The sequence below is a fragment of the Cordyceps fumosorosea genome (assembly GCF_001636725.1).
Source record: "Cordyceps fumosorosea ARSEF 2679 chromosome Unknown scaffold_10, whole genome shotgun sequence".
Classification (NCBI taxonomy): domain Eukaryota; kingdom Fungi; phylum Ascomycota; class Sordariomycetes; order Hypocreales; family Cordycipitaceae; genus Cordyceps; species Cordyceps fumosorosea.
Window position 1 is genome coordinate 86,086 of NW_017387310.1, and position 20,511 is coordinate 106,596.

The 20,511-nt window shown below is 54.2% G+C and overlaps 7 protein-coding genes across 7 annotated transcripts; 3 read left to right on the top strand and 4 right to left on the bottom strand.

The window, feature by feature from the left end:
* Positions 1-169: 169 nt before the first annotated feature.
* ISF_04520 (hypothetical protein) lies at positions 170-988 on the bottom strand (the record flags this gene model as incomplete). Its single annotated transcript, XM_018848126.1, has 1 exon — positions 170-988. The coding sequence occupies one exon, from the start codon at positions 986-988 to the stop codon at positions 170-172; it is 819 nt and encodes a 272-aa protein (XP_018704460.1).
* Positions 989-2,889: 1,901 nt separating this feature from the next.
* ISF_04521 (Sec63 domain protein) lies at positions 2,890-3,921 on the bottom strand (the record flags this gene model as incomplete). The annotated part of the gene is made up of 1 exon (XM_018848127.1): positions 2,890-3,921. The coding sequence occupies one exon, from the start codon at positions 3,919-3,921 to the stop codon at positions 2,890-2,892; it is 1,032 nt and encodes a 343-aa protein (XP_018704461.1).
* A 188-nt stretch (positions 3,922-4,109) lies between these two features.
* ISF_04522 (hypothetical protein) lies at positions 4,110-4,670 on the top strand (the record flags this gene model as incomplete). The annotated part of the gene is made up of 2 exons (XM_018848128.1): positions 4,110-4,128; positions 4,186-4,670. 2 exons carry the CDS (start codon positions 4,110-4,112, stop codon positions 4,668-4,670), a joined length of 504 nt encoding a protein of 167 aa, XP_018704462.1.
* A 171-nt stretch (positions 4,671-4,841) lies between these two features.
* Positions 4,842-5,952, bottom strand: ISF_04523 (peptidase M4, thermolysin; the record flags this gene model as incomplete). Its single annotated transcript, XM_018848129.1, has 3 exons — positions 4,842-5,224; positions 5,286-5,579; positions 5,631-5,952. The coding sequence occupies 3 exons, from the start codon at positions 5,950-5,952 to the stop codon at positions 4,842-4,844; spliced, it is 999 nt and encodes a 332-aa protein (XP_018704463.1).
* A 2,008-nt stretch (positions 5,953-7,960) lies between these two features.
* On the top strand, positions 7,961-8,404 carry ISF_04524 (glyoxalase family protein; the record flags this gene model as incomplete). Its single annotated transcript, XM_018848130.1, has 2 exons — positions 7,961-8,183; positions 8,241-8,404. 2 exons carry the CDS (start codon positions 7,961-7,963, stop codon positions 8,402-8,404), a joined length of 387 nt encoding a protein of 128 aa, XP_018704464.1.
* Positions 8,405-10,289: 1,885 nt separating this feature from the next.
* On the bottom strand, positions 10,290-11,480 carry ISF_04525 (cell wall glucanase; the record flags this gene model as incomplete). The annotated part of the gene is made up of 2 exons (XM_018848131.1): positions 10,290-11,311; positions 11,390-11,480. 2 exons carry the CDS (start codon positions 11,478-11,480, stop codon positions 10,290-10,292), a joined length of 1,113 nt encoding a protein of 370 aa, XP_018704465.1.
* A 7,853-nt stretch (positions 11,481-19,333) lies between these two features.
* ISF_04526 (NAD-dependent histone deacetylase, silent information regulator Sir2) lies at positions 19,334-20,363 on the top strand (the record flags this gene model as incomplete). Its single annotated transcript, XM_018848132.1, has 3 exons — positions 19,334-19,652; positions 19,726-20,069; positions 20,124-20,363. 3 exons carry the CDS (start codon positions 19,334-19,336, stop codon positions 20,361-20,363), a joined length of 903 nt encoding a protein of 300 aa, XP_018704466.1.
* Positions 20,364-20,511: the final 148 nt, after the last annotated feature.

The window sequence follows — 20,511 nt, forward strand, 5'->3', positions numbered from 1 at the left end:
GTCTTTTTGCTGCTCGTGGCAAAGCTATACATGTTAAATGTGGTATCTAGTTGCGCCTGGCAATGAGTTGGAGTGCCTGGAATATAAAAGCATCCCTTCGTTCTGTATGGTTGGCTGATCTGGTCCCCGAATGATGGCCATTCTTTTCTTGTCGTCCCCTTCACTTTGTTCAGATAAAGTACGCCGCCAACGCAAGGAGTCCTGCCAGGACGGCCGGCGCCTCGAGTGTCGCACCAGCCGCGCCCTTATCAGAGCTGGCCGAGCTTTCAGTCGTTGGTTTTGACTTGTCGGAGGCAGAAGCGCCGACCGAGGACGGGCCGCCCGGGCTCCCCGCCGCCGCCGTCGTCCTGGCGCTGCTGCTGGCCTCCGCAGAGAGCGTGACGCTCTCGCCAATGGCCGACGCGGGAAGTGTCCTCCGCGAGGTGCTGCTTACACCGGACGACGACGCCGTCGACGTTGGTGTCTGATCCTGCCCTCCTACAGAGGAGGAAGCGGAGCCGCTGCTGGCCGGGGTGCCGCAGAGGCCGGAGGCGAGGCAGACGGTGCCGGGGTCGCACGAGGAGCCGTCGCCGAGGCCGCAGCAGACGCGGTCGCGCGGGATGCAGCCGACGTCGCACACCTTGGTGGTGGAGGTGCAGCCGCGCGGCGGGCCGCTGCACGTCTTGCCGTGGCGGCAGCAGCCCTGGCTGTAGCAGCTGTAGCCCTCCTGGCAGGCTTGGCCTTGGCCGACGTGGCAGCACTCGAAGCCAGCGTCGATGCACGAGGAGTCGCAGGCGACCTGGCCGCCGGTGCAGATGTCAGGGCCGCCGGTGCTGCCGCCTTGCTGCCGCGCGGTGAGCAGCGTTGCTGACCCGGGAACGCCTTGGTTGGGGATGTAAAAGAAGATGCCGGTGCCAGTGGTGTCACCTTCAGGCGCCGTGGCGGCAGCGTAGGTGGTGCATGTTGTGGCGAGGGCGGCGGTAATGGCCAGTGTTGTGTAGCGCAGCATCGTCGGTGCGGTGTGTTATCGAGAGAGGGGAGTAGAGGGGAGTAAATGATGAAGCACAGGGAGTGATGTCCCGTGCACGTCGAGTAATTCGGATCCAGGTCTTTATATCGGTCGTCTTGTTGATGCAAAGGCTGTATGCGTCGGGTGTACAACCAATTGCAACGGGCAAAGGCCTGTTGCCAAGATGGATGTGAAGCAACACAGGTGACGCGGGGGTCAGACGGGAAAGACAAATGGCTGTGGAGGAGTAGTTAGCCGCCGGGCCGTATCTCATCACCAACAGTGGCGGCCGACGTGAGACTTGTTTTTGTGTTTGTCCTTGTGCGTGCAAGATGTTCAACAAAGTAGCCAAAAGAAGGAGAAGAAAAGCAGCAGTACGATGATCCCCCCTCTTGGATGAGCAGTCGTGAGGAGGTGAGCGAACATGTTGCTCTCTCTCTCCCTCCTCGCATGGGAACTTTCCTGATCCCGACGACGCATCCACCCACACACACACGCAACACATGCAGCAGTTACCAAGCAATGCAACTACGCAGGCAGCTTCCTAATTGCTCGATAGCGGCTCCCCATTCCGTGTGCTTGTTGCAACCCAACGGAAATGACGGGCTCTTCTAACCAAAGTTACTGATAGGCGGAGACTCTACTAAAAGTTACTGGGTTATTTTTAGGATGGGTGGCGAAAAAGCAATCAGCAACAAGTCAAATCGTGGGCGCCGCCCCTCCCCTTCCGGGTCCCCCAGGGTGGCTGGACGCTAGCAAAGTCAGGATCAGGCTATTATTGACAGGTTGCGCAGGGAATTGCAAGGGAAACAAGCAGGGGTCGAAATCTTCAGCACAACCCCCGTTTTGCCCATTTTTGCTCATCCCGTCCCATCCAATGGCACCCACGGGGTAAGCGCTGTGTGAAACGAATTACTTTGAGTGGCTTTGGGGGGGGGGGACAAGAGCACAATCATGTCAATCAACAGCAACTGCCCCACCGCCAAGTGCTGCTCATCTTGTGTTTGGCACCAGCCTGAATAAGGAGCAATGGCGACGATTAAAGTTGAGCAGAACCGGGATGGGAACAATCTGCACGGAATGTCTCCGCGCCTTCCCCGTCCAACCGGGATCCAATTCATCAGCGACGGCTTCGTACCCTTGCACCCTAGGACGCCGTCGCAACTCGAGAGAGGTGGGGACCGCTCGCGAGCCACTCGACTGGACTTGCTATCCATGCCAGCTTACCCTGTACCCAGGGAACAAAATGCTTCAAGTACGACAAATCGCATCTCACTTCGAATTCCAACTTGGCAAACTTTGGGATTGAATGGCCCATTGGCAAGTACAGAATCTCCGAGTGTGGGATAGCAATGGGGCTGTTCGAATGCTGGTACAACAGTTTAGCCTCGACAAATTGTCATGTACGTTCAACACAGCTGCAGAACAGCAATGCAACCAAAGGCGGAGATCCCTTGGGTGAATAAGAGAAACGGTGGGAACCTTCTGAAAAAGCTCACTGATAATATTCAACGTAATGGAATCACCGAGGACAAGGTGGTTTTGAAGGGCGACTAGTTCCTCATCGTCGTCGCTGAGGGGTTGTTCTCTCGGTCGAATTCACCTATAACTCGCGTGCGCCGGTCTTGTTCAAGGCATCTGGTATAGGAGACCAAGACCCCCATCACTCTCACCTCGCTGACGTCAACTTCGTTGGAGATTCTTGTATGTTGGCTTAGCGAAAGAGTGGTTTGGTTGGGTGTTGTTGGCACCGGTTACTCTGTAAGTGAAGCCATCACCATTGCGTATAAGTGAGGTCACAAGTAGGTAAACCACCACCACCACAATTGCAACAACTTATAATTTCTCGAAGCAAATTTCTTATTTGACAGATACAAGTCATTCACAGCAACCACACAGTTTTAAAGCTCCAAGTCCTTTTGCACCATCGTCCCCACCAATACCTCACACGCCAGCGTCACCCTCAGCTTACAACCTTGATAGCCCGTCGTCACGCCCACCACGACCTCCTTCCCACCGCCGCCCCCTCCCTCCACGGCCAACCTCTTGACGCTGCCTCGCCAAAACCACAGCAGCTTCCCCTTCCCCTCCTCTCTCCCCTCCAGCGCCTCCATCACGCACGACACCCACGGCGTGCGGCCCTTCCACACCGGCGTCGCCTTGTTCTCGAACCCCATCACCACGCGCACCATCATCGTCCTTCGCGAGCCACCACCACCATCGCCACCACCGTCCTTGCTCCGCTGCTCGCCCAAGCCCTCCGCGTCCAGGGTCAGCAGCGGAAACCCCGCGAGCTGCCGCAGCAGCGTCTGCCCGTACGGCGGGTTGCGGCTCATCAGCCGCTCGATGTGGTAGCACTCGAGGCTCGCCAGCCGCCTGACCGTGCGCACGCCCGCGTCCGCCAGCTTCCGCAGCCGCGCGGCGCCGATTCCCTCCACCTGGAGCAGCTCGTTGCCGCTGCCGACGCCGCCGGCTCCCTCCCAGACCCGTGCGTGCACGCTGCGGAGCACGTCCAGTCCGACGCTCACGCCGCGACCGTCGCCGCGGTGCCCGAGGACGTCGATGGCGCACCGGAGGGCTTGGTCAAGCACACGGTAGATGGGCCGCCGGTCCGCCAGCAGCTCGCGCCGCGCCGCCTGCGTCAGTTTGCCCAGCCACTGCTCCCCGGTCAGGTCCATCTGCACGAGGAGCGACGCCTTGTGCCGCGGCTCCGCCACGGGCTCTCGGATCGGGTACGGGATCGGCGTGTGCTCGTTGATGTGGCGCAGCCACGCCCGCTCGGCCGGTCGTATCGCAAAGGGCTGCAGCTCGACGGCTGACAAGGCGGCGTGGAAGACGGTGCTCCGATCTGGCTGCGGGGGGATCTTGCAGATACTGGCAAACGTCGACGGTGCGAGCGGATAGCGCTTGCGAATCTCTTCAAGACCGTCCATGAAAGCTGGTTTGCAATTTTGAGATATCGAATGCAAAAATTTTCATTCGTTGGTATACATGAGGGAGAAGCGAAGGATGGCTGTATGTCAAAAATGCGTTTGACAACAGCTGGCTCCTGCTGCAAACGCTGCCAGCTGCCACCGGACCGACACGACACAATCACCAACTACGGCCCAAGAGCACTCCCATGTTCAAGAGAATCAGTGGTAGGTATGCAACTTCGGTTGTCTAGAAAATACATAAAAATAATGAAGCAAGTATAGGTCCGTCAAAAGAGCTAGTTGCAGCCACAATCTCCCTCGTCGCTGTCACCTCCGCCGTCATCTTTGCGTCCCTTTCCACCTTTGCCGTCTTTTCCATCGCCTTTGCCGTCCTTGCCACGTTGATCTCCCTTGCCGTTGCAACTGCCATCGCTGCTGTTGTCATCGTCATTGTCACTACTATTATCGCAACTGCCATCATTCTTGCCTTTACCATCGTCGCTCTTCTTGTCGCAACCGCAACCATCGTCATCGTTATCGTCGTCATCGGTACCATCAGCACCGCCATCGCCGCCATTACCATCGCCATTGTCGTCATCGCCATTGTCGCAACCGCCGTCGTCATCAGGGTTCTTCTAGCCTCGACGAACGCCAACGTCGTCCCATGCCTTTCGGACGACCTTGCCTGCTTTGAACTCCTCTTCCGCCACATCAACGGTAACATCTGCGAATTGCAAAAATGTGCATCTAGTAGGAATTTTGCCTGAATTCATGGTTTTCCACCAAATTTGGCCGGCTTTCTCCCAAGAGTAGCCGCCAAGAGCAACGGCTGCGAGGTAGAAGGCCTTGTTCGGAATGCCTGAAAAGATGTGGACACCACCGTTGTCGTCGTACATCTGTTTGAAATCTTTCATGTTCGAAACCTGGGGATCTTTTCCCTACAATGACGCGGTTAGAACTATATCGACGGGACGGCAACCGGAAGCAGCACTCACGAAGCGAGGGTCATTGTAAGCGGTTCCTGGTTCCTTCATACTGCGGAGAGCCAAGCCCTTGACACCAGGAAGGAGACAGTTTTCGCCAATCAACCAATCGGCAACATCGGACTTTTCGTCCTCAACCATTTGCTTGACCATGATGCCAAACACGTCCGAGACATGCTCATTGAGGGCACCAGGCTGGCCCTCGTAGTCGAGAGGGCTGGTGTGCTCGGTAATAGCGTGCGTGAGCTCGTGACCAATGACATCGACCGAGGCTGTAAAGTTGTTGAGGAAATCACCGCCATCACCAAAGACCATCTGGCGAACGGTGGGGTCCCAGACTTTTCTTGTCAGCTACGTTATCGTGGCGTGGCCAAAGAAACAGTAGCAGGTGCGACTTACATGCGTTTTCATACTCCTGACCAAAATGAACTGAGCTAATTACATCGGCGTTTTGGTTGTCAATTGAAGTCCACTGAAACTTGTCCTTGTAGAACTTTAGCACCGATCCGACGTTGTCAAAGGCTTCATTGACTGCCTTATCCTTGACGGCCTTTTGGCCTTCGTCTCGGACGAGCTTGCCTGGCAGACTGCGCTCGCTGGTTGCATTTTCGGCATCGTACACGGCACGGCGCGTTTCTTTTTTCGGCTTTGATTTGGCCTGTGCACCAAGAGTTTGAACTTCTTGTTCGGTGCCTATTATTTGTTAGTGGATAGGCGGGGAGATGCTCGGATACTAGCGCGGACCTTGGGAGGCCTTGTATTGCTCAATGACGCCTTCGACGTGCTGGAGACTATCCTTCGCACGTGCACGTGTGTCTTCATCATTGACTTCGGCGTCGGAGATGTGTCGGAATACATGAGGAGGGACAAACTGCTGTGGCTGCCGGGTGGTATACCCGCGAGGCTGAGAGAGGGTAGCGAAGAGCTCCTTGCGGGCCGAAGAAACCTTTTCACGAGAAAGAAGACATGCTTTGGCAGACTCGCGAATTTTCTCGGGATTGCTAGTCGAGTCGGCAATAGCCTGCAGGAGATGGGGTGGGACGATATAGCAGCGTTGGCCACACATGGCGAAGGCTTTGTTTGGTATCGGTGCAGGTTTTGTGTTGAGACGATGGTAAAGTATAGGTGAATGGATGCAGAAACGAATGCAGAAATGCACGCAGGACTTGGGAGATTGGGAGATATGGGAGATATGGGAGATAAAAAGAAGTGAAAAAAAGGGAATCCTGGTAGAAAAGGTTACGGTTTTATGTTTGCGCGGCAGTTGATCGTTACTGCCAAACAGCTGGCTTTGTGGTATGTGGTGCAGGAACGAGCAAGCTTTGGGGTCCAGATCCACGCGGTCTCATGACGCTCAGCTGGGAATGAGGAGCCAGGAAAGAAGGCAGACGATCCCAACATGGCTTCGACTACGGAGCCATACGCAGGCTGATCGAATACACGTGCGGTGGCCAGTCGAGGCTGTTGACAACATTCGCAGGACAATGCAGCGAACCAAGCTCCAGGTGGCATCTGGCGACGATGGTCTGACAGGTATGAATGCATTGATTCCATCATTATCTGTTCTTGTGAATCTTTTTCTTCAATATTCTTCATAATTTTCGAATCTCTGTTTACTAGTACTGACGTCTTTAACTTGTTCGCCTCGTCGATCTTTACGGTTCGACTTGTGGCCAACGCAAGCCTGTTTCGAGTCTAACCAAGTGGTGCAGGCAGATATCTTACTGCCCATTTCAGCGCAGCTACAAGAGCAGCCACTTCAGCCTACTACAGAAACTTTAAAAGATTAAGAGGCTACTGGAAGAAGAATTGATCAGCAGGCAGACGTCGCTACGGTCGCGACTTGGCTATCAACATTCGACAGGTGATCAGGTCGCGGCGACTACCAACCACTAACCACCAAGTATCAGCTACCCAGCCACTTATCAACAGACACTGGACCGAACGATTTGCCGCAAATCACTTATCACATTCACAAACTCACTGCCGATTGGAGGGGCGGGACGGGCAGTCGTCAGCGGTCGCTGGAGGCGTCCTCGCTAGCGGCGCGGTGCGGGACACCCCGCCAAACCCAAAATCGAGTCATCAGAACAAGCTCAAGTCCAACTACACACCTTGGATGACTAGTAGCTGGCATGAATCACGACATTTCGCGAATACAACAGACGAGAGGGACTGGGCTTGTCCAAGCTCCAACGGCAACTGCCACCAGCTATGTGTGAGCTGCTCTGGGAAGTAGAGGGCTGATCATGTTTAGTCAGACAGACAACACCCGCGCGACAGCCTCGCGCCGCGATACTTGCCGTCCAATTCGCCCATGCTCCCGCATTAACAGACATGATGTAATTGTCAGCCGCAACATATTCCATTCCCTTCTGAGCCACAACATGACGCCGCATCGCCCACGCCCGGCGCAATTCACAATCGCAACAAGCCGCAAAGACACCCATGATGGTCCAATACCAAGTACCGCCGGTTCAAACAAACGAACACGCACCAAAAGCGGTGTGCCGCCGCGCCTCACGGGATTCGAAAGGAAATTAAGATCCAAGCAGGACCCCTCCACTGATTACTGCGGATTTTAGAACATGGGCGATGTAGCGAGTGCCATCGAGACAATTGGGGTGCCCGCTGCGACGCTGACGCGGAAAATTAGTCCGTCTTTGGCACTGGTGAGCTCTCTGGCTGGGTCCAAGGCGTCTCAGCGCGGGGTGCCACGACTACCTCTCATTCGTCCATTCGCTATTCGTCCTCAGTCGCTCGGCGAGAGAATCTCACCGCACTCTCTTGTTGATACACGTCCCTGCATATCACCAAGGTAGAGCGTAGATGTATCCGTTGTCGTTTATCGTGGGGTTCTCCATCCCCATCTCCGTGTCGTAGACCAGCCCTGCCCCAAGGCCGAAGTCCGGCGGTGACTTGAACAGGGCTGGGCAGTCGAGGAGTATAAAGGAGGCATCTTTCTCACCGAAATGCATTCGATTCTCTTCTCATCATCTAATACAACAATACAACTTGATACTATCCCAACAACTCCATCTCAAAAGATCACCCTCACCCCCACAACCGCAAAAATGGCTATTGATCACATGGTCCTCAAGGTCTCTGCCGACAAGTACCAGGAGACTCTCAAGTTCTACACCGAGGTTCTCAAGACGCTCGACTACGAGCTCCGTCACTCGGTCGGCGACGTCGTTGCCGGACTCGGTCTCAAGTCGGGCCCCACCGGCGCCGCCGACCTGTGGCTCGCCGTCAGCGACACCCCCATTGAGATGCACGTTGCCTTCCGTGCCGAGAGTACGTCTTCCGTTGTTTTGCAGAGCCACGGTAGCTTGGTATTAACAATTTAAATAGACCGTAGTGTTGTTGACGCCTTCCACGCCGCCGCCCTCGCCGCTGGTGGTTCCGACAACGGTGCTCCCGGCCTGCGCCCCCAGTACCACCCCGACTACTACGCCGCCTACATCACGGACCCCGCCGGTAACAACATCGAGGCCGTTCACCACCACCCCGCGTAATTTGGTGATGGCATACGAGCTTGATTGAGTGTTGGCTTGACTTTTGGCGTGGTGTTGGAATGTGCGATGATGATACGGACGATGTATGAATGAGATGGGGTTGATTTAGGGCTTGCAGCAGGTAGCGCAATTGCGAGCAGTGTAATGACGAGGATACGATGCATACTAGAATTTGAAACTGTTGCAACATGTCCCAGAACTGTGAAGAAGAATGGTATAGATTGCTGAGATGACTTGCAAGCTCAAAGTAGACTTGTAACTTACACTGGCAGGGCTATGAGTGGTCGAGCTACAAGACCATGCCCGGTGTATTGCCCATCTTCCAACACTCAGCGGGGGCAGAACAAAGGGAAAAAAAAAAGTAAATCAAGTTTGGTGGTTACGAAAAGAGAGAACAAAGATCCTGATTTATGACGGCCATCCTCGAGATTGTTTGCGTTGTGTTTTAAGCTTACCATTAACGTCAACCAACCACCCAGCGGCCAGTATAGTGTAACGTCTAGACAACAACGGGCGCGACCATCAAAGACGTTGGGAGAATAACGGGGAGCTTGTGAAAGATGGGCCCAGGCGAAAGGGGAGATTTGTTCTTCTTCTTTGTCCTTCCCTTTTAAGCCCCCAACAAGGTGGTGACCCAGCAATTCTGCGAGAAAGCTGCATGCGAAGCCCAAGTGGTCATGCGGGGGGGGCCGATTGTGAGTATTTGCTGCCTGCGCATCACAACGTATGGGTGGGTAGTACAAAGTAATCAAGCAGGAGGAGGAGTTTCATCGTGCTCGCTGGTTAACTAGCAATAAATGGAAGAAAAAGAAGACGAAAGAATTATTTTTTCCGACAAACTATCTTACTAATAAAAGAGAATCTTTTAATATCACAAGGCGACAACGAGGGGTCAGGTCCGCGCCTTTTTTGGTTCCCCTGGCACCGTGCGAGCATCCGCGTCGCATCCACCCTGGTCAGATTGCATGGAGATGCCTTGCATAGACAACCACCCCCTCGAAATCCCTCCGCGTTTCATCCCTCGGAGGAATATATAGACGAATGCGGATGCATTTTTCTCACTGCTGCTCCTTGTCCTTTTATGCCTTTCGAAGAAGAAAAAAAAAAGTCCAGCCCTCTTCCTGTTCACAACATAGGCAGGCACACTTCATTTCTCACGATCCTCTGCAACTGACTCGCATCTAGAAGCCCAGGCCTACTGTTCAGTGAGACAGCTGTCACGGGGCGCCCTGGCCCCTGTAGCCCTCTGGTTCGCCTTACGAGGAAAATTAATTAAATTCTTCGCTGCCCTGTATTTATTGTTTCCGCGCCCGCATTTTGCTTTGATGATGTGCCTTGGCGCAGGCTCCTCTAGGGCGATTTCCCACTTATTAGTGGAGGAGAGAGGCAAGGACACGAGGAGCGCTGCGAGCCGTAAAGGAAAAGAAAAGCATGATGACGGGCCATCTAGTCTCGGCATTAACGATCAAGGAGGCCAAGTTCAGAAGGACGTCGAAATTACCAGTACTTTCACAATAAGGCTGCCGAGCCGCTAGTACATCATGCTGGCCTGCTTATCTCGGGCTCATCCACACACGTTCCAGTGGACAACACGAGTCCCCATCAAAATGAAACCCTGACTATCCGAAGTTGGCCATAACAAGTTCACCAATAAACACATACGAGGTAAAATCGCAGATTGCTTGTAGAATAGTCTATTTCTCCCCATACTACTATGAAAGAACAAAACTAGGTATCCCATACAACCAGACTCCCAACTCAGAGGCCGAACTCTAGTTGGTGACGCGTATCCACCGCTATATATTAACAAGATCGGCTCGAATTTGTACACTCTAAATCATATCCGTAGAGGACCTCCCATGTAACATTACTCCGTAATCAATGCTTACAGAGCAAGGGCGGCGAGGGCACCGAAAGCAATGGCGCCAAGGGCGAGGCCAGCCTTGGGAGCCGCGTTAGGGACGGCAGTAGGGGTGCTGGACCCGGTGGCGGTAGCGCCGGAGTGGCTGGTGCTGGAGTGGCTGGTCGAGTTGGCAGCGGACGAGGTAGCGCTGGTCATGGTGGTGGCAGCCGAGGACGACGACGAGGCCGAGGCCGAGGCAGAGCTGGACGAGGCAGAGCTGGTAGCGGTGGTGCTGCCGCTCTTGGAGGCGGAAGAGGAAGAGCCGGAGCTGCCGTCAGAGAGCTTGACCTGGATGGACTTGGCGGAGCCGGTCTTGTCGCCGTAGACGTACTCCTTGACATTCTTGTCGGTGGCAGAGGAACCGCCGGCGTAGTCGGTGACCTTGACGCTCTTGTAGATGGCGACAGCGGGGCCGTTGGAGAAGTCAGCAACACCGCCAGCCCACTCGATGGTACCTTTGGCGTTGCCGTCGTAGCCGGCAACCCAGGCGCCAACCTTGACCTGCATGGGAGACTGAGGGAACTTCTCGCCGACGTCAGAGGCCTTGAGGGTACGGACGGACTTGCCGTCGATGAACCACTCGACCTTCTCGGCGGTCCAGTCGAAAGCGTAAGTGTGAGTCTTGGTCAGGGGGCTATCAACAGCGTGGAAGCCACCACGGTCGTAGGTGGTGGTGTCGCCCTTGCTGAAGTAGTTGGACTGGATCTGCTTGTTGTCGGCACCGACGGTCTCGAAGTCAATCTCATCGAGATCGTCGGAGAGAAGGACAAGCGAGGTGATGATGCCCTTGCCCTCAGCGGCCTGGAGCTGTATCTCGACGTGGCCGAAGAAGATGTAGTTGTCAGAGCGGAGGGTGGGAGCGTCACCCTTGGCGCTCATAGGGAAGCTGGCGCCATTGCCGTCATAGGTAATCTTGGTGCCAATGGACTGGAAGCCGTCGCACTCGCCCTTGGTGAAGTCGCAGTTCATGCCATTCTTGCCGAAGGCAGGGTCGGCAGGGCAGTCTGTTCAGCTTGGTTAGCATGGTGAGAGAGCAAGAGCTTGGCGGAAAGCAGAAAGCAGAGGAAGGGGCGGTAACGTACCCTCCTTGAGGGGGTTACACTCAGTCGAGGTCTGGGCAACGACGGTGCTGGCAAGAGCCAGGACGGCGGCGGTGGAAAACCTGGCGAACATGTTTCTGTATGTTGTTGCTAATAGGAACGATGTCGAGAACGATTGTCGAATGTGTGTATATGTAAATGCAAAAGATATTAAGGTTGCAAGTAGGAGAACTGTAGGTAGCGAGAGACTAGAATAGGTCAAAAGAAAAAGGACGAGACAATGGGGTGGAAAAGGAAGCACACGAGGATGAGAGATCAGGAGGACGGGCACAAAGGAGAGGGCGATGAGACGGGGTGTTTTATTATTACATTGTGGCGGGCAGCGAGGGAGCTGTGTGGCACGCAGGTACCCCCCAAAAAAGCCCCAAAGCTGGCCATCCTCTCCATCTTGCTTCTTTGCTTGGCAGGTAGAGCAAGGCCCCCAGTCCCTACCAACCTTGCCATTGGTGGACTCCACAGTGAGCCCCAGGGGGTTGGTGGGTTCCACCAGGCTTAACCTAGCCCAGGGACCCAGGCGCCGGCTGGCCGCCCCCCCTTCTTTGGGCGTGACATTTTTGTCGCAGATGCTGCGCGGACGCACACTGTGCTTGCATTGTGTGCAGGTCATGGGTGATGAGGGCAGGGTCGGAGCTATGGTGTGTGGTATCCAGGCCCAACTAATCAAGGCTCCGAGACAGCGAGGCAAGGCGAATCAGGCTCGGCGGATATACTCGTACCCATGGAACATTGACGGCCGAGCCCACTAACTACCTAGCTGGTCCCGCACCGTGCAACGGACAAGTCGACAGCGTTGATGTCAACCGCATTACCATTGCTGCGCCTGCCTGCCAACCCACTGAGGTAACGTATTCTGTACCGTCTTTCAGCGGCGTCATCGTCACATTCGGCGATGCCAGAGAAATAGCGGTACACAGCGCCTACTAAAACTCGTAACAGAAGAAGTTACGAGCAAGTCTTTCCCCGTTCTTTTTTAGCCGCAACTGATGCCATATTGAAGTGAAAAAAAAATCATGCAGCCTTGTTTTCTTTGTGTTTTTTTCTTCGTCTAAGTACCTTTGTGGGTGCGTGGTTGCACATCTCTCTGACAACGAGCCGTTCTCTATGCCGCTGCCAGATTGAGTTTTCCCAAGTTCCTCCCCCCCCCCCCGGTGAAACCGCGCGGCAGCAACGTTAATAACAATCAAGTAAGGGAGGGTGATAGCGCCAATAGGTACAAAACCCCCCTCCTGAGTCGAACGAAAAGGGGACAGTGAGCAACGCCACAGTAGCACAAAAGCCCGCTGTGGCAACGGTGACTTGACCTGCTGCTGGCAGCTGGGCGTCAACAGGTCACCCGAGTACCAAAGGTAGATGGCGGGGTTTGCGGCAGCAGCTTGCAGCCTGCAGGTACCGTCATACGCGAGCTCTGCTGGCAAGGCATGTACATGATTATGTACACATGCGGGCCAAGTCGGGCTGCAGCAGCTTCTTCCTGGACAGAACTAATTGAGAAGCAAGCAAAGGGGCTGTCATGAAGAGAAAATTGTATCCATACTTTGGTACCTTTTGCAGGATGAAACAGCTATGTAGCTAACTGATTACTGCGCAAGTGGTCGCACCCGTGGCGATCGGACGGCCGCCAAGTCGGACGAACGAAAACGAAGAGGCGGGAGTCAGCCAGAGACAATTGAAACACATTATTCGCTTGTACTGGGAACATCGCACATTGATTGGGTGGCAAAGATACATGGCCGAGTCTCACTATGTTGTATCATTGTCCACTTGTCGCAGGTCCCAGCTGTGCACATGCTGAGGAACTAACGTGATAGAGGACGGCTGGTAGAATTAGCACTGTGCGGCAGACGGCCCGCCTCACACACTGTGCCGCTCCCTCGATGAGTAAAAGCAAAGCTCCCGTCACCGTCATCGTCTCTTCTCGTAACGTCCCCAGCCGCGAGCCCAAAAATATCATGACTAGTCGATAGACGAGCGCAAGGTACCAGCAAAAAGACGGCATCAGCCGGGGACCGAGGGCAAAAAAAAAAAAAAAAAAAAAAAAAAAAAGTCGGTCAGTCACCCGGGCTTCGTCTGATTCCAGCATCATTCGACGAATAGGCTGGCCTCATGCCAGTTCGTATTTATCCTTCTCTTTTCGGTTGCTTTTTTGGCGCCTGGCCCCGCTGTCAGGTGTGGCTGTGCCAGAACCAAAATCCAGCCCAAGCGGCCGCTTTGCTGGCAAACAATGGAGGTGGAAAACACTGCAAGTCATTCAGTCACCAGAACTATTTTTTCTTTGACGCCAAGAAACGTCATTCCTATACCCAATGTCTATTTTTATCCCCAAGCTGTAGCTAGCTTGTTTTTTGCCGCGAGTTCACGATGGGCTCGTGTCTTCGCCTTCTACTTGCCTGCCGGGCGGTTGCTCTGATGAAGTGCTTTTTCTATACCCAGTGTTTGTCAATCTCCCGACTTTTAGTACCCGTTGAGGGAATACGTAAGAGTTCCCTCTCGCGGCGAGGTGCTGGGTTGTTATTTGGGTTCAGCCAGCAATCCTCGAAAACAGCCCGTGGCGCCGCCCCGGTGGCCGGCACATCGGCATCAACTTGGCGCCCCCCCCGTGCCGCCTCGCACGGCTCTCAGCGCCGGGGTGCTACACTTGATAAAATGACGAGCGAGCCGGTTTCCCGCACCATCAACTCTCTCCTCCCTCTCCTCCTGCCATCCTCCCCAAGCTCGACGCTGTGTGGCTGAACGGGGCAGCGGCTAACCACGGCCAACCAGCTTCAGTAGCAACGGCTGAGTTTCTTATCAGAGAGGACGTGTGACGTCTCTCACAGAACTGAGTCCAAAAAGCTCTGAGAAACCCGACATTCCCATACGTTTGTTGGTCGGTCTACAGCAAGCCAAGATTCACTTGTTCAACCACGACTAGTTGATCTGCCTTGTTTGCTTCGCACTCGCTTTAATGGGTCTATGTATAATAACTCATAGTCAATGGGTGATTCTAGCTTCGTACCGAGCTCCCCAAGCTATGCTGCAAACGATCCGCCTCGACCGCCCACCGACCAACACTCCCCCGCCGCCCAACGAACCGCACGGTGTCCCACTGCGTTTTGCAGCGTGACCGTCACTCATGCATTTTGCGACAGCCTTTGGCACGAGATTCTGCCCTCATGTTTTCATACACGAGATGGTCTCATTTTAGGCACTAGTGACGGGCGTGGGCACTGCCTGCATTCCAGTCACATCGACAATGATGCCCATTGTTCCCACGTGCGGTGTCTTGCTCAAACAAGCGCGTACAGCAGCTGAACGAGGAGCGGCTTCTAGTTTTGTTTCTCTCGAAACTCGGGCCTGTCTTTGACGGTCGCTCTGATACCGATGCCACCATCTGGCCTTGCGCCAGATTCGCAGCCTGCCCTACCCTAGACTGTGCGGGGAGGTCTGTCACCAGATCTACAAGTTGGTCAGACGCACACTGTCGGTACATTTTCATGATTGATTCTTCGGTTACACGAAACATAGTCGGCGCTTTACCATCGTATTATCAGGCGATAATAGATGGCGTTGACGTGCATCACCAAAGTTTCAAAGCAGCGCTTGTATGGCGGAGGGAGGTCATCCACTACTAGCACCCTCGCTGCTGGTGTCTACTTTTGCTAAGCTCTTCCTAGTTTTCTTTGATGAAACGTCGTGCACGCAAGATACGCAATCAAGCATGCTGTAGCATGTCCGACCATTAAAAGCCTCCTCGTGGTGAGGCGAATCCAGCGACATACAAATCATCGCCCATTGCAACATAGTAACAAGCGCGCATCACTTCTCTGTAAGCCTAGTCCCAAAGGCTGCCGTTTTCCCCATGAATGGTCGGTGCTAGAGTTGTTATTAGATCGGAGAGGCGGTTCGGACCTCAGGACAAACCCCTTCCGCCCCTCCAACTGACCTCCCCGACACCGGCTCCGCCGCCTTCGCCGCAAGTAACATCTTTGGAGGTCATTATGCACATGCCTATGCCGTCTTGATGGCCTGCTGCCTCTCCCAACTTGCGGTCTCGCTTCAAAGTTATTCCGGACACGTCATTGTCGTTGTCGCTCTACATTGCAACGTAGTAGCTCAAGCCGAGACGACCAGCCTTGGCTCGGACTGATTCGCCAGTGAAGAATCGACCACATTGTAATAATCTGGTTGTTATTTGAATGTGACTGCCAGGTTCGTTCCGCCGACTTGCTACCGCTTCTTTGTTTCTCAACACGTGGCCCCATGCAAGCTGGCAGAGAATACTTGCTGTTCGGTCGGATATCCTCAATAGGAAGGACGGAATCACTACGCACAGTTTGGTACAATAACTACTTGGCACCAGCCAGAATGGGAGTTCTTATCCGGAATAAAAAATGACACTACGCCTTGTCGGTATGCCCACGCGATGAATTGGGTAATTCATTGTCATGAATATGAGATGTGAGATGATTCTCGACAAGAATCTACACCATTGGCGTCCTCTGCAAAATTGCCATATGACAAGGATACGAGAGCCCTGGTTCCGGACCTTGGTAGTCGTGGCTCAATGAGTTTCGTCTGATTATAACCCGTGGGGACGATGAGGCCCAAAGATCGCAAAGCAAGCTTCCTTGTCGAAATATTCTCGTATTCAGGGCTGAAGCGCGCGAATGGCCTGCCCCGATTTAAGGCTGCTCAGGGGCCCAGCCCTGAGCTTCGTATCAAGAACAAGGGGTCCGGGATCTCTAGACAGTTACCGGGGCCGGCGTGAGGACGTCAATGCCCCACGACAACCTGAATAACTACCTGAAATTGAAGCTACTTGATGCCGGCATGAACGTGCTTGGAAGCATCGCATCGTTGCCAAGTAATTCTCCGGCGGTCCAAGAATAGGGCTCGCGGCGAATTGGTAACTTTTCTAATCTGTATCCTTGTCCGCATTGTCAGGGATGGTGAGTTCTAGAACGAACCGGAGCCCATTCGAACTTGAAAGCTAACAAAACCGCAATTGTAGCCTGGCTGCAGTTTATCGCTTGTGGATTTTCCAGAGCTGATGTTCTCTCGTCTCTTGCACGTATAATGGCGAGAAGCTGGGCGTGGGACGCTCAGTAGTGCACTGCGCTACGTGAGAGGGATGAATGACCGCTTGGCAGAATATTCCTTTGGCGAGGGCTGCAAATTTGCCATTGCTTCCGGAATTGTTCGGTGAAAGTGGTCAGGGTGATTGGGCAGGGCGTTTGGGCGACGGGGATCGCGGTGTTGTTGCAGGCTTGCAGCTGAAAGCACGCGACTGCAACGAGCACCGTTTGTGTTCACTCGGCAATTTATTTCGTGTGATCTGGATTCTGGACCGACTGGAGGGTCGATCATTCTCTGCATCCATTAAATTTTTTCCGGAGAACGACAGCGGTCGTCTGCATCGAGGCAAGGGCCCTGGTCAGCATGACATGCGGCAGACCCTGGCATGCATGGTCGAGCATGCATTGGCTCGGCAGCTAATATGGACGACTGCGGTGGCATCGAACGGTTCTCGACCGGCGAAGAAAGCCTAAAGCCTAAAGCCGGGCTTGGAGCCCCAAGAGCCGACGTCAACTGACCGGCTTCGGTTTTCGAGGAGTCGAGACCGAGCACCTTTCGGTATTATTGGCATCAAGTTCAAACGGAGGAGGGTGGTTGTTGGCGAGGCGGCGTGGCTTGCGGAGCGCTGTAAGATGACCAAGTCGGAAATTGGCGATGAGACTGATGACTGAGAAAGGCGGGCTACCTGCATATGAGTACTGGGAAAAGGAAGGCCTGCATGGAGATGAGTGATAGAGTGAGTGCATCCAAAGGTTGGTTAGGCAAACGCAGCGCAGCGGAAACGAGCTTGGTACATACGTATTGTGCGTTGGTAGCAAGGCGGCCGTGGGGGTGGATTTTGGGGGGAATTGTCCTGGTCAGTTCAATCTTGACAGGATTATTTGCCAGTCGATGAAAAGTTTGGGGATTCCTTGCATAGCGGAACAAACAATTCCAGCATCACAAGGCTCAGGGGTATCCTCGGCTCCGTCGTGCTCCCGCAAGGGTTGTAGCAGGCTGCGGGCGCTGCGGCGAGTTGGAGGCGCCTGGGCGGGCCTTGACTGTTGACTGTTGACTGTTGACTGTTGACTGTTGACTGTTGACTGTTTCCTGCTGCCTGCTACCTGGCCTTTCTTTGCCTTTGCCAAACGCCAAGCCTACCTACTACGGCAAGCATGGAAAACGCGTTGACGGAAGAAACATTAATTGAAACCAGGGAGAGACGAATAATAATCATCAAGGTGGTTCATAAAAATCTACAGTGGCTCGGGGCTTGTGATACCCCTGGTCCCTGGTGGCTGAAGATGATGCTGGCGGAAAATCGGAATTTCTCCATCGTGAAGCCAACGAGCCGCCTAATTCTGTTACACTACGGATACCAGGTAGCAAATCTGTGCAACTGCGCACTTTCAGGTCCGCTCGTGCTTTTCGTGAGCGGGCACCCTCCTGCAGGCTGTAATAGGTCCGTTTACTGGATTCCTTTCCCGTTTTCTGTCTGTCCGTTTCGCTGCTGTGCATTGTGCATGATGGGTGCTGCGACTTTTGCGTTGGTGGCGCCAATGAGGCTAATGAGGTGTCCAGCTCCCTGCAAATCGCCCCAAGCGAACCGTTCCTTGAATCCATCAAACCATCACTCCATCCATGATCCATGAATGCGTCTATCCACCACACGCCATCCAAAATACAAAGTTTCTAGTCTGGCGGGTTCAAGAGATCTATCCTTTGTTTGGCCCGCCGCTACCTATATCTGCGACGCCCAGCCAGTTCCAATTGGACTCCCCTGGCCCTGGTGCTTTTGCTTTTACAAGTACGGATACCGTGCCTTGTTCGCACACTCGTTGCCCCTTGCAAGGCAGCAAGGTACAGGTACTTTACGGTCGTACAGACTCTTCGTTCCGTTTGCCTGGAACCTCGCCTCGTCTACATTGCTTTCCTCTCTCCATCACCATCATCACGATTCACCCTTGGAATAATCATCATCATCACCGAAAACCTTCTCTCAAATCCCTACCCTTCCCCTTGTGGTAACTACATCAATCGGCCGACGAACAGCCTTGCCTCTAACCGTCTCCGTCGCTCACCCCCCCCCGCTCACCTCGTCCCGTCCACCATCGTTGCCGGCAAGTGCCAGTCCGCAACTTCTCGTATACGAGCTTTATAATTAGTGGTCGACAGTCCTCTGCCTTCGCCGGCATCCGCGTCTCTGCTCGCCTTTCCAAACCGCCCCAAAAAGCTATTGGTGGCACACCATAGGTACTTGGCCGCTGCACCGCTCCGCTCCGAGAGCTCCAATCACCGCAAAACAGGCCTTTCTTTTCCTTGTGCGCCCCTCACAGCCTGCCTGCCTGCCTTACCACGGCCCCATCGACTTGTGCAACCTCTCCCGCCATGCTTAAAGCTCCCGCACCTCCTTGACCCAGAGAACAGTGCTCTTCTCATCTGTTCTTATCTGCATCATCGGCCCATTTGCTCGGTTCCTTTTCTTCCGACGCTGTTGCGTCTAAGTTGCTTCCTTCTATCACCTTGCCAGCTCTTCGTCGGCAACACCGCTTGCCTGTTCACAAACCTGCACTCTAAGAGGCTTGCTTCAATCAGCCGACTGCACTGCACACCGTCCACCACCACCGTCCACCGCTCACTGCGCCATTGCTGCGCCTTCATCCCACCAACCGTTATTTTCGTCACATATAATCAATTCTCCGCGCCTTCTGATCCTCCACCGCCACCCGCCTACCTCCCCGCCCTCCTTCCGTCGCCTTTTCTGTCGTCGTCTCGCCTGGCCCTCGGCCTGCTACTCAGACACCGACGTCTCACTCTGCCAGCGCACTTTAACAGTCTCGCCTCCTCGGCGCGCGTCTGCGTTTGTCTTGTTAGCCTGTCGGATTCCGCATTATGGCGCCCCATAACGATGTCGATGCTTTTCATCGTGTCCTTCAGTCAAGCAAACGTATCCTGATACTGTGCGGAGCTGGCTTGTCGGCCGCGTCCGGTTTGCCAACATTCCGTGGCGCCGGCGGCTACTGGCGCCATCACGATGCGACTCGACTAGCGACGATGGAGGCTTTCAGGACTGATCCGGGCCTCGTTTGGCTATTTTACGGTTATCGTCGACACATGTCCCTCAAGGCCCAGCCGAACGCTGGTCATCGAGCCTTGGCTGCCCTCGCCAAGACAAATCCAAATGTTCTTTGTTTAAGTCAAAATGTTGATAGTATGTCCATATCCATTCGCCCCTGCCCCTTCCGGGCTCTCGCGCTGCAAGAAAAAACTGACCGCCGTTCTAGATCTATCACAACGCGCCGGCTACCCTCTCCAACAGCTTCGCACTCTCCATGGATCTCTGTTTGATATCAAATGCAGTAATGAAAACTGCCACTGGATGCAAATCGGCAACTATGACGATCCTTTCTGCGAATCATTGATTGAAGCTTCCAGAGATGCACCACCGGGCGAGATGCTCCCGCTTTTGGATCCATACCATCGCATCCGACACGTTCCGGAAGAGGAACTTCCCAAATGCCCCGAATGTCATGTTGGCATACAGCGTCCTGGTGTCGTCTGGTTTGGCGAAAAGCTGGATCAGGCCATGCTGTGGAGTATTGACAACTGGTTGAAGAAGGACAAAGTGGTAAGGCTTGCAGCTCAAAATTACCTGATTCCGGGAAAAGCTAACACTACACAGGACCTGATGTTGGTCATTGGCACGTCAGCTCAGGTATTCCCCGCGGCAGGCTACATCGAGGACGCACGCGACTGCGGTGCTGTCGTGGCCGTGATCAATCCTGACGCCGAAACCGAAGAAGAACTGGAAAAGCTAAATCCAGAAGACTTTGCCTTTGGACAAGACGCTGCGACATGCCTGCCAGTGCTTCTCGAACCAATCATCGGCACAGGGCAAGCTGATGGCGAGTTTTCTCGATAGCCGAGCAGGGGTCTGGATCCCTCATTGACGAGTGGCTGGTACTCTCGTTGCGTTGCACCGTGTGCATTGCACCTAATAACAGAGCTATAGCCGTAAGCGGCCGCTTCGGTAGAGCAAGTCTCTGAAGCCACTGACTGGATTGGCATAT